The sequence below is a fragment of the Furipterus horrens genome, unplaced genomic scaffold (assembly GCF_987537825.1).
Source record: "Furipterus horrens unplaced genomic scaffold, mFurHor1.1.pri manual_scaffold_1, whole genome shotgun sequence".
In the NCBI taxonomy this organism is placed as follows: Eukaryota; Metazoa; Chordata; class Mammalia; order Chiroptera; family Furipteridae; genus Furipterus; species Furipterus horrens.
The window spans coordinates 171,959,253-171,973,018 of NW_028327171.1; the positions used below are offsets into that span (position 1 = coordinate 171,959,253).

The following is a 13,766-nucleotide window of genomic DNA, read 5'->3' on the forward strand; positions in this document are numbered from 1 at the left end:
CAGTATTCCCTCACTTATCGTGGATATTACATTCTAGACCCCCCTGCGAAGTAGGAACCTTACATTTATTCTACACTCTTAAACCTATGTAACTTTAATAACATATGTATACAGTACCGCAAAATCCCGTGATATAGCGAAAAATCAGCGATAAATAATTAAATATACTTTTAAAAATCCCGCGATACAGTGAGGCTGCGTAAGTGAACTGCAATATAGAGAGGGACTACTGTATCTTGGCCAGACGGGTCTTTGAAGAGCCCTGGCGGCGCAGCTGCTTGGTTCAGCAAGCAACAGGGAAGACCAGCGGGAAGGGTGGCCTTGTTGCCCCACTCTCCACCCCCTCCACCAACTTTTTCAATACTCAGGAGTGACAAAGTACAACCATCCTTTTTCTGACGTGGCACTTGACTAAGACACAATTCATAAAGAGAATCAGTAGGAATATGTGGACAGTTGACCACAAAGCACTCACATATTTATGGACACACCCTAAGTGGTGCAGGCTGCCGGCTCAGTCTGCTGCTTTAGAGCAGAGGAAGCCCTTTTGAGTGCTGAGTCAGCTGTTTCCCCTGCAGTCAATTTCCTGCTGAAGGTTCAGTAACTTTCCCTGATGACAAAAAAATCTCGGATATTAAACTTGGCATAAATATTATTTAAAGTTAAAACAATCACCTCAATTCAAGAGCCAGGCATGAGAGAGGAAGCAGAATAGGTGTAAGAAGACACCTAAATTCTGTTTATACTGTTCCTTGGTCATCTTTTTAACAACCTTAGAAGTAAGATGAGTTGAACTGGGAAGTCATCAGTTTTTGAGATTTCCAAACGTTGCATTTCAGGAAGGCTGTGAGGGCTGAGACTAGAGAAACTAGTCTCCCTGACACCCTGAGGTCCCGTCTATTTTTGGAAATAGAGCAGGCAGGGCAGGGGCAGCAAGTGCTGCCTCTGTGCAATTAGAAAAAGGTGCGCCCTCTGGAGGATCAACTAATAAAAGGCATTCCATGCACTTGGTCAGCCCAATGGGGGCAGCCCCAATCCTGGCCTCCTCGCGCAGGGACCCTTAAGTAGGGCCTCTGACAGACACATCTATCAGCACAGTGGCAAGGGCAGTTCTCAGGGCAAAACTTCTTATTAAAACATTGGAATAATTCATGGATCAAACATATTTCCTCAAGTCTAGCATGACTATATATCACATCCCATTGCTCAGCTTGTCCTCTGCCAGCCGTCTCTCAGAAGATGCTATAAGATCTTATTTTTGATCCAGCCATTCTTTGGTATGGAAAGGCCATGAGGAGTATCTATTCGATGGTACTTTATTTACTTTACCAGGATATTAATTTGTGGCCTAGGCATTAACAATGGAAACTTGAAATATGCAAGAGGTGGTGGAAACCAAACATTCAACATAAGTTATTGGCATTTAATTACTGAGGCAGTTGTGAAGTCTAATGAACAAAATAAACCAAGAAAAAAATAGAGACAGACTCATAGATACAAAGAACAGGCTGACAGTTGTCAGAAGGGAGGAGGTTGGGAGGCTGGGTAAAAAAATGAGAGGACTAAGGTAAAACAATCCTCATAGACAGACAACAGTAGGGTGATTACCAGAGGGAAAGGGGGATGGGGGAGGTGGGAGAGGGTTAAGAGGGGATAAGTAGACATTGAAGGAGACTTGACTTGGGGTGGAGAACACACAATACAATGTACAGATACTATTATATAGAATTGTACACCTGAAACATATAATTTTACTAACCAATGTCACCCCAATAAATTCAATAAAAATAAAAAGAAAAGAAAACAAAAATAAAGTTAGACTGGGTGAAAGAGGTGAAGGGATTAAGAAGTACAAATCGGTGGTACAAGATAGGAATGGGGATGTAAAGTACAGAGTCAATAACATTGTAATAACTCTGTATGGTGCCAGCTGAGGTACTGGAAATATTGAGGGGAATACTATGTGAAGTATATGATTTTCTAACCACTAAGATGTACACCTGAAACCAATGCAAAATAAAATTGAAAGAAAAAAAAGAAATGAAGGCAAAAAATCCAGTGGTGAGGGAAGATGATTTGACTTTGGGTGGTAGGCACACAATGCAATATACAGATCATGTATCATAGAAAAGTACACTTGAAACTTATATGATCTTATTAATCAATGTAGTTTAAAAAATCTGAAACAAAAACAAAAATAAATTACTGGAGCAGTTAAACAGGGCTGTAAATGAGTTCATCTCTGATTGCAGCTGTAACCCATGCAGTTTGGAATTGAAAGAAAGAATGATAGAAGGTAGCCATATAATATGAGAATGTCCATGAGTTGATTTTAATGGTAAACTGGCATGTATAGTGAAAACTGTTAGGTCTCTCCATTGCATTGGGATCTTAAGAAAGTGCACAAAATTACAGGAGCATATAATAGTGTACTAAATTCATTTTCTTGTGTTATCACAGCTGGCCTCTTCAGGTTATTAAAAGCCTTTAAACAAGTCATCTTCAAAGAGATCTAGTTGTCAATATGGTCTTTATGGGTTATTCCTGTTAGCACAGTGCAGAAGAGATATAAAAAGGCACTAAAATCTGCACGGATTTCTTAGGCACACCTTTTTTATTTCAAGTTCAGGGAAGATCAGTAAATGTTAGTGAAGATAAAAACTGTTTTTTAGATCCTGGTTCCCTCATTCAGTGCACAGGGCAACCAACCCAAAAAGGGTAAATTATTAACATTGCAACTGGAATCAGACTTTTACAAAGTAGATTCATTAGTTCCAGAAAGTTCTGTGACTGTAGCCCCACAAAAGGACTGTTTTCCAAAGTATAAATGATATATCAGAACCACAAAAAATAAGCTTAAGTTCTGATATTCTTGGATGAGCAATTATATGTTGTTTTATCTACTTACTCTTGCTAGACAATCCAGGGAAACTTCTAGAAAGGTTTTCATACTCTATCCACCATTTACCCACTCCTACCACATACCCAGAAAGGAGATTTTTCCCAGCAGGAGAAATAGTGTTAACGGAACAAAACAAAACAAAAACATTCTCCCCTTCTTCTATGGCATTCTAAAATAGGAAGAGAAACTCCTAAACATGGAGGGATATGAAATAAGAACATGAGATATGAGAAAAGATAAGGTGGTTTCAGCCTATCATTAATAATTAGTAAAGATTCACTACAGGTTTACTGCGCATGAAATATGTGTTCCTTTAGACCACACCATCTAGGAATACTAATGATAATGAATTGAAAGTAATTAATGGTTTGTATCATACTCTTCAATATTGTGGTATCTCCATGTCTCCTACTTATTTATGGAAGTTCTCAGGATATATCTTGCCCTTGCTTGTCCTTAAAATGTGACTAAGCCTGCAATGATCCTTTCATCCTCTGCTGGTCATACTGGTAGGAAGGAGCCTTGCCTCTGGGCCACAGTGATGCTTCCTTCCATTGGGCTGCTGCTTTCTGTGTGTGCTTTTGAAACTATGGAGCCCTTGTGCTCTCAGGGGCATTTAATACATTGAAACTAGAAAGAATCCATGCCTTGTATGTCCACAAATGCTCTTAGCTAAGGAGTGAATCCATGGGAGACTCGGGTAAGAGACAAATCCAAGAGACAAACCCCACTCTGAATTTGAAATCATCCAGACAACTGAGGCCTATGGCCTCAACTTGCACTAGGAAGAAATTTGACTCAGAAGACCTCTCATGTAAAGCACACCACATCTCATTGGTTTTCTAGACATGTCTGAATCCCAAATGTGGTACTTCTTGGGCTGCAGCTAGATTCTGACCTGTGTGTGCATGTATTTGACCTCCACAGCCTTTTTAGCACTAGATTATAAAATCATTTTTTCTCCCAAACTCGGGCTTAATCTCTGAATTACTGGTCACTAGCTCGGTCCGAACTGGCATAATCCAATACCTTGAGACTCAACCATTCTTTAGCTCATGAGAGCTCATAGACAACTATGATTCCAAGATTTGGTCTCTTCCTCTGTCTTTTTCTGTCTCTATCTCTCTCTGTGTCTTTATCTCATATATCTTTATTTACTATCTTTGTTAAAAATGTATTACAGGTAGCAAAGTTTACAAGATATTTAAATGCAAGCATGGTTTGTCTATAAATATCAGTCAAAACAAAGTATTTACTTACCATTAGTTAGCTACAATGTTAGGAAACTGCCATTGCACTCTAGAATGAAATTTCAGTAAATACTTTTCAGTGTCTATGTGCAGGATTATGTTAAGCCCACTACATTTTAATGTTATTGCTGCAGTTATAAGACATGAGCTACCAATTATGATATATTTTATTTACTTTTTATCAATATATTCTTAAAAAGCCATTAAGGTAAAATAATTCACTATATCTCAATTATATTGTAATAAGATACTCACTAATATCTTTCAGGATAAAATTTAGAACAAATCACTTAAGTTAATAATCTTGATAATTTTAAGATGAAATAACCCTTTGTTCTCAAATTTAAATATTTCATATTTTTAGTATGTTAATGACTAACAATAGAAAAGCATGACAAATTCCAAATAAACAGTGTTCTCCTTACTTGAAGTGAAGAATTAAGCCTGAGCACAGGGCAGTACGTTTGAGAGTAGACAGCTATTGATTTTGGTCTGCTATAGCTCTGGACATGCCCCATCAAATAGCTTTTGCAGGCATATTTAATCCACTGTGAGCTTTGCTAGCTTCCTCCCTGACTGTCCCTTCCCTCTTTTAGCAATGATAATAATTATAGCAGTAAAAAAATATGAGAGTGAAATAGATATGGAAATTATTTCCATAAATAAAATTTCTAGGTAATTGAACTTTATTAAAGTAAAAAAGCTTTAAATATTTTAATAAAATTAATATAAAAATATACAAAATATAAATATATAATTACATATATCCACAGTTTTAACATTATTTTTTCTTTTTTTATTTAAAAAATTTTATTGTTCAATTACAGTTGTTCCTTAATGAATAATTGTTTTAAGTTGCGGAACACTGATGCTGTTTGGATTTATTTAGCCATTCATTCATTCACTCATTCATTCATTCAACAAGTTCCTTATTGAGTGTTACCTTGTCTCAAGAACTGTGAAAGACAGCAACAGAGCTGTGAAAAAAAACATACAAATAGTGCTGCCCTGAAGGCACTCACATTCTAGCTGGAATATAGGATGTTTATCTCTGCAACAACAGGCCCTGACTCCCATGGTTTTGGTTGTTCTGTCTTCTTCCTTTGTTTTCAGTTGTCACCTCTTGCTGGCACAGCTTCTCTCCTTCTAATCCAGGTCACTGTTGCAGGTCTTGTCCATATCTCTGGATGGAGCCCAAGCAGTTCACCTCGGGCCCAGTGCATACTCCCTGTCCTTCCGAGCAGTTCCCTCACCCCTAATATGAGTTTGGAGTCTTCCCTTATCTCCTTTCTCTGTTAGTGTGACTCAACTCTAATGACTTGGTTCAATTATCAGGCCTAAAGGTCTCTGTGCCATTTTTCCTGGGAAGACGAACGTATCTATGTGCAAATGAAACTCTCAGAAGAATAGTCATCATCGAGTATTATTACATACAAATATTACAGTATAAAAAATTACCTTTCTTAGGGTAGTGACAGCTTGCTTGTTAATGGATGACTAAACCTCCACAGAAACTTAAAAAGGCAGACACCAAAACTTTCAAAAGGGAAAAAATTAGTTTCTCCATATACCCACGTATTGACCATGGCCTGTTAGAAGTGCAGGAAGAGGAGCAAGTATTCTGAGTTGCCTTTAAGGAAATGGTAATGACAAAAGTGAAAAGGCATATCTAAGACTCATTCACAGACTCATAGGATAACAGAGAGAGAAGGGTGTCATGCTAAGCAGCTGTAAAGCTTGGTGGTTAAGAACTCTAGGTCTGGGACCAGACTGCCTGATTATACCCCTTACAACCTTACAATTGTTGGACCTTGGCCTGTCTATTCAATATCTCCCTGCTTCAGTTTACTCACCTAGAAAAAGAGTATATACTTCACAGAATTATGAGACTCAAATGAATTAATACAGGCAAAACGCTTTGTATTGTGCCTGGTCCATAGTAAACACTTGGGAGTGTTACCTATTATTATCCTAATTTATTCATTTATTTTTACAAATGAAGATACAGGCCCTAAGATTTTAAATGAACAGAAAGTTAGAGGTAAAACCAGTGCCCAAACCAGACCTCCTGATTCTCACCATATTACACAGATTTTTTTCTGTTATCCTGCTTACTTAACAAATGGTAAGAAATAAATACCGACTCATTTCAATGATCATGAAGGGGCTACTTGGTTCTGTGTGTCTCTCTGGCCCTCTGAAACTGAAATATCTAAACACACTGTTGCCTGCTCCACCAACACCCAATGGGCAGGACTAATTCTACAGAAGCAAGTGACAAAGGGTCAGAAAGTCATGTAAAATTTAACTTCTAATAGGGCACCAATTACTTCCTTACCTTAAACTTGTCAACTTCAGCTTTTGAACATGTTGCATGGTATGACAGCACCTGATTCAGAAAAATAGAAAAAGTAATAATAACTCAACATGACTATTTTCTGAAAATTTCCTGACTTAAAAATAAGCATTGCTCATGAATATCACCTTGACAAAATAGTGGATTTTAATGTACAACAAGAGTCTTCCAATAGCAGTTTGTGACACAGATTCTTACCAGTGCAGTCACAGTGGAATCTATTACAATGCTGAATGGAACTACAGTCCACATTAAAGGCTAAGTATTTTATACCAGGATGTTTTTATAGGCAATTATTTTATCAAAGAAATGTGATGTGGCTCAAGGCCACAGTTCCCAAAGGATGTGAATACTTATCCTGTGAAATGCTCTGGAACATAAATAAATAAAAAGGTAAAGTGTGTGTGTATACTGTGGCAGACACTGTAGACTGCTAACTCAAATTCCATTTCCAGTCTGCTCCCACTTGCCTGCTTTTATTATACAGGAAAGATTATATTGTTATGCACAACAATCTGCAATGCTTTTTCTGAGGGTTATATTTCCCTGCCCTATTGACATCAGCCTTAATATATGACTTGCTTTAGCCAGTGGCATATGGGGGAAAGTGACAGATGTCACTTCTGAGCAGTATCTTTAAGAGCCTTTGTGTGGTTCTGCCATCTCCATACCCCACCCCCACCCCCGACCACAGGAAGTGCACGGCCCTGAGAATGGCTGCTCACTCACCCCGAATGATACACTGGGCAGAGCCACAGCCCAGCTTGCAGCTGCTGACATGTCACGTGAACAATAAATCAAACTTTTGGTTTATCACCTCTTCATAACCCGGTTTGAAGGCTGCCTACAGCTAGGGATGGTCATGTGGGGTGACAATGCTCCAATTAATGAAATATAAGTGGGAGTGCTGATGTTGCCTCTTTCCTTTCCTTTCTCTTCCTCCCCAGAAAAAAAGCTGTAAGAGATGCAGCAAAACCTGGTGTCTATGAGATGACAACCGTAAGTATAAATGACAGCTTATGATGGATAGTACAGCAGAAAAAGAGAAATAAGCCTAGCCCTAGACTGCCCTGCATCAGACTTCTCGTTGCACAGGACAAATACACATTTGCTTGAGTCGGTACTAGTATGTTGTAAAGTGTGTTACATATACCTACATATACACACACACATATACATACATATTATGTATTTTATGCTACTGATCCCATCCTTAATCTATACAAATCTCAAACAAATAAGTATGGGAAATGCTAAATGCTTCTTCAACCACCAACCTTATAGAGAAATTTAGTGTACATTTAGCTTTGAAAAGTAAAGGTTTTATTTGGTTAAACTCAGCATTTCCCAAACCTAATTAGCCACAGAACTCCATTTTAGGTGATACATTGATCTAGTCATACTCCAAGAATTTCGAGAAATGCTCACCCAAGGCACCTACCATCTGTGTGACAGAGCAGGGCCACAGTGGAGGCAGCATCTCATGGTGGTTAGAACACAGCCTCCAGAGCCAGGCTGCTGCTGCTCAGCTATTGGACTTTGGGCGAGTGTTTTAATCTCCTTGGGCTTTATTTATAAAATGGTTTAACCTTTTGAGTCCCAACATCGCTGTGAGCGACGCTGACAAATTTTCCCAAAAGTGCCAGCGTTGCTCTCAGCGACATTTTTTGATGGCTATAAATGTAAATAACAATGGAATAATTCATATTTTATGCTTTGTTCTCTTTTTTTGTACCTCAGGTTATTTATTGATATAATTTTTTCTCATGTTGATCCAAATTTTGAATTATGCATGGCACTCAAAAGGATAGTAATAATACTATACAGGTATATCCTATTCTTGAAAATCAGATTCTACCTGAAAACACCAACAGGAAGCCTGCTTTCCATTGTATTTAATGGAAAAAAAAATTATAATGTATTATAAGACTTGCAATCACTTCCTAAAACTTAATGAAAGAAAGTATGTGTAAACAGAAAATGATGTTTGGGCATAACTTGCTTTAAGTGTTACTTAAATTTGAAGGCTGACTCTGGTCATAACCAATATAGTTCTTAACAAAAAGTTACCTTATAATCAGCACTATCTTCTCTTTCATTGTAAATACTGTAATCACGCACTTCTTTTCCCATAGTTGTCTCAACACTTTTCCATCTTTGAGAGGGGACTGACTGTCCAATACTAAGTAAAAACAAGAGCTAAATATTAAAGGCATGGTGGTGACACATTCAGGACAAGTGGCTTCCTCAGAGCCAGCAACAGCTGAGATGCATACCCTCCCTGTCAAATTCCGTGTAGTTCTCAACATGTCTACACATGATCTGACACTATCAGACCAATTTAATTTGGAATGTAAATCAAAGCTTTTCCCAGACCTCATTTTGTTACAAATAAATTATACAGAGTTTTGGGGAAATAAACATAATTTTTTCAATACAAAGTCATAAAAGTTGTTTTGAGAGATAAATATGTTCTGTGAGTTTCATTAATCAAAAACTGAGATTTTTTTTTTTTTTTACTGGAAAAATTCAGTGGTGTGGGCTTGTACTTAGGGTGGTTCTTAAGATTAAATGTGATAATACATGTTAAATATCTAGCACACAAATAACCAACATACATTTATTGTTTTAATATTCAATTACAATTCTACCATATAAGTATTTGGTAGAGAATTATGTCATCATATTATCTTCATTGTCTCATAATTATTAACAGGTATTTTCACTGCAAAAATAACTGAATAGGTCCTGTCCTTTTGCTTTGGTTTTACTATGGTAAATTTTAATTTGACTGTCACCTTATAACATTTTTTACTATTTATAAGTCTCTTTTTGCAAATTCGACCTTCAAAATTTATCTTTACTTAAAAGTTTTTTCACAAAAACTCAGGTTGAAATTCAAAATCTCTGCCACCAGGTGGTGCTTAGCCTGGCTTTTAGTATGTAAGGCATGTACTGGCTCTTCTTGTTGAACTTTTCCCACTTCCTTTATTATTACAAACAAAAGCTATTAACTCCGCTCAGTTAGAAGTATTTGAATCAGTGATGTAGACTAAAAGTTTCTATCCACTTAAAATTTTCTTTTGTTTGTTATTAGTGAGTTGAAGTTCCTTGTATATTTTAGATATAAGTTCTTTGTCAGATGTATTTTTTGAAAATATTACCTCCCAGTCTGTGGCTTGTCTATTAATTTTTTTTGTTTTGTCTTTTAATTGTGAAAGGGTTCCCACAATCTAGTTAATTAACACATTCATCGCCTCACATATTTATCTATTTTAAACAGTTGTTTTTGGTGAGAACATTTAAGTTCTACCCTTTTAGCAAATTTCAATGACATAATACAGTGCTATTAATTATAGTCACTGTGTTTTACATTAGATCCTTAGACCTCACTATCTTTAGCTGAAAGTTTGTACCCTTTTACCGACTCAGTTTTCTTTAATGTCTTTTAATGAGAAAAAGTTTTCAATTTTAAACAAGTATAATTTGTCATTTTCCTTTATTGTTATTGTTTCATATGTCCTTTCCAAGAAGCTTTGCCTGCCTTAAAGTATCAAATACCTATCTCTTGCTATCTTCTAAAAACTTCATAGTTTTATCTTTTATATTTTGGTCTATGATACGTATGAAATTATGTTTGTGTATGCTATAAGATTAAGACTTTAATAAAATAAATGCCTTAGTTACTTTGTCATGATTTGTCATGGTTCTTAAGTTTTTCTGGACAACTTGGAGCCAAAACCCTTTAGAGTTCATTCTGAGATTTTAGCCTTTCTACTGACTAATCTAGAAAGTCCATAGGAATTTTTTATTCTATCTATTTAACCAAGTTAATGACAAGGAAGCTTTTGGTTTTACCTTTTGAATCTTTTTATTCTGAGAGTTCCTGTTCACTTTTGTAGGACTCTGAGAAGCAGTAAAGGGAGCAGAGGAGTGGCCTCACATAAGAACCTTTCAACCCCGTTCTAAAAGAGTACAGTCCCTTGTGGATGTGCAGGGAAGAATCATCAGCTAATAAGAGTACCTTATCCCTGCAGGAAATGTCCTTTGGGGGGACATAGCATTGCCCCCTACATGAATCCCTGGAAGGGCCAGCCAGCTATGGGAGCAGATTCCTCAAGAAAAGGTGATCCTGTAACTTCCAGAACACTGTGATTTCCTCCTCCAAGCAGTTTCTACTGTTTGGTCCAAAAGGACTTCCTGAGATGTGTTCAGGAAGGTACTGCTATTTCACTGCTCCAGCTGACTTTCAGTGGTTGCTTTATACACAGAGCACAGTAGTGAGAACCTAGCAATACTTCCCCCTTCCAAGTATACTATTAACATAGCTATCATGCATTCCTGACTAGATATAAATACACAACAGTGATTTTGCTTAGCTCCTAGCTTTTGATCAATGTGATCACATCACTATTTTTAACATGTCGGCAGCCGTCTGTCTCGAGAGACGATGGTGTAGCTTCTTAAGAGTCCATCTGCACCGCCGAGAATGGTTGTGCAGTCCGACTCGGGAGTGACACGGTATCTGTCTCCTCCCGTGTTGAATCGACATCTTGCGATGACGCTGGAGTGTCCTCTCCAGTGAAGCCGAAGCTACAGAGCCTGGGCAGGGTGATATGGAGGGTCTGCTGTTGCCCATGCAGCAGACCCCCCCTCTCTTCGCAGCTGAAAGGTCCAAGGGAAAGACGGAGTCAATACAGCTTGGCTTCAGGTGCGCCGCAGGAGTTGCCGGTGTTGACTACAACGTCAAACCGCCTTAGGGACTCCGGCTCCGGGTTTTCTGTTGGGGTTTACTCCCTTAGCCTTTCCCCTGAAGACGTATGCCGCAAGGCAGCGGAGGTTTTTTGGAGTCAGAGTTTCCCTTCTCTGATGTGCCCTGACTGGAAGATCGAACCAGCGACACTTAGCTCGCAGGCCGACGCTCAATCCACTGAGCCAAACCAAACAAGAGTTTAAAAAAATGTCTTGCAGGACTTTTCCTCGTCACCTGTGGTCACTGATCATGTCTCTCATTCACTCCCCAACCTGCATCAGTTTTGTTTCTGCCCCCATGACTCCACTGAAACAGACTGTCTCAAGGTTTCCTATTTCTAGCTGCCAAATCCCTGTGCAAGTCTGCAGCTGCCTTTTGCAGCAGTGTTCAAGTAGCAGTTTGCTGGGCTCAGCCTCTCGTTCAGTGATGTCACACACTCCCATGGCTTCATACATCATCTCTGTGTTGACAACTTCAAAATTTAGCCCTGAGCTTCAATCTCACATATCCAACTGTCTACTTCTCTAACTTCCACCCTGGCTGGTTTGGCTCAGTGGATTGAGCGTCGGCCTGCGAGCTAAGTGTCGCTGGTTCGATCTTCCAGTCAGGGCACATCAGAGAAGGAAACCTCTGACTCCAAAAAACCTCCGCTGCCTTGCGGCATACCTCTTCAGGGGAAAGGCTAAGGGAGTAAACCCCGACAGAAAATCCGGAGCCGGAGTCCCTAAGGCGGTTTGACGTTGTAGTCAACACCGGCAACTCCTGCAGCGCACCTGAAGCCAAGCTGTATTGACTCTGTCTTTCCCTTGGACCCTTCAGCTGCGAAGAGAGGGGGGGTCTGCTGCATGGGCAACAGAAGATCCTCCATATCACCCTGCCCAGGCTCTGTAGCTTCAGCTTCACTGGAGAGGACACTCCAGCGTCATCGCAAGATGTCGATTCAACACGGGAGGAGACAGATACCGTGTCACTCCCGAGTCGGACTGCACAGCCATTCTCGGCGGTGCAGATAGACTCTTAAGAAGCTACACCATCGTCTCTCGAGACGGACGGCTGCCGACGACGACGACTTCTCTAACTTCCTACTTTGTCAACTCACTGGCATCTCAAACTTAGTATGTCTAACCACATGTGTTGATTTTCCCATACGAACTAGGCAGAATGAGCCTCCCGTACACCCCCAAGATGTTCACATTCCAGTGCCTGGGATCTGTGAATATGTTTACATGGGAAGGGGGAATTAAATGTTGCCAACAATGGAATTATGGAATTAGGCTTGCTAATCAGATGAGATGCGAAAGATTATCTGGGATATCTAGATGGGCTTACTGTCATCACAGGGGTGCTTATAAGTCACAGAGTCACAGTGGTGCAACATGAGAACAACTTGACCTGACATTGCTAATGCTAAGATGGAAGGGAGCCATGGACCAAGGAATGGAAAAAGCTTCTAGAAACTGGAAAAGGTGAGAAAACAGACTGTCTGCATAAGCCTCCTCTAGTAGAAATGCAGCTCTACCAATACTTAGATTTTAGCTCAAAGGGACCCATTTCAGATTCTGACCTCCAGAACTTTAAGATAATAAATGCGTATTGATTTAATCCATTAAGTTTGTGGCACTTTGTTACAGAAGCCATAGCAAACTAAAATCACAAATCTGTTTCTTTCCTAGTCTTTCCCAGCTCCACAAATGACACTCCATCCAATCAATTGTTTAAACCAGAAACCTGAGGTTTATCCTTGATTTTTCCCTCCCTGGGTCCCTCACACTGAATGCAACAGAAAAACATGTCACTTCCATTCCTATATTTTGCCTCTTTCCACTTCCATTATCACTACCCAGGTCCAGTGCACCAGCTACTTTACCTGGGCTCTGGCAATAATCTCTCTGTTTCTACCATGGCCCCCTCCAATCTCCTTGGCATATGTCAGCCAGAGTGATATTTAAAAAGTGTAAATCAGATTTTGCCGTGCCTGAGCTGAAAGCCCATCAGTGGCTTTCTATTACACGTAGAATGACAACCCAATCCCAAACAGCGACGTGACAGGTCGTGCACCACCTGGTCCCTGGGGCCTCTCAAACCGCACTTCATGCTGTGCGCTCTCTCCTCCACAGGCGGCAGCCACACTCACCTCGTTTGGTTCTTCATACACCAAGCTCCTTTCTACCTTACAGTCTTCCCCACCCTCAGCACCTGATGGCTGTTTTCGTCCTTCTGAAATTAGGGTAAATGTCACCTCTTCAACGAGGTCTTCTCCTACTACCTCAAGAATCTGCCTCGGTATCCATTATTCAGAGTTGACAAGCTATTTCTGCACACCACATATCACAGTTGGAGTCACTTGTTTGTTTATTCATCCTTTGCCTCCCCCACTACACTGTAAACATCCTGAAGGCAAAGATAAGATCTGGTTTTGGTCACAAAGGTATAGCCTGTCTCTAGGAGTGTGCCTGGTACTTACTTGGCACTCAGTAAATCAAGGAATAAAAACATAAAATAATC

At 39.5% G+C, this 13,766-nt stretch overlaps 1 protein-coding gene across 1 annotated transcript in view; it reads right to left on the reverse strand.

Annotated features, from left to right (window-relative positions):
• The window catches only part of PDE11A (phosphodiesterase 11A), a 356,500-nt gene that overhangs the window by 136,831 nt on the left and 205,903 nt on the right, over window positions 1-13,766 (reverse strand). The window contains exon 10 of the mRNA XM_090268071.1: window positions 6,491-6,541. Coding sequence (XP_090124197.1) covers window positions 6,491-6,541 — 51 coding nt within the window. The remainder of the gene's footprint in view (window positions 1-6,490; window positions 6,542-13,766) is intronic.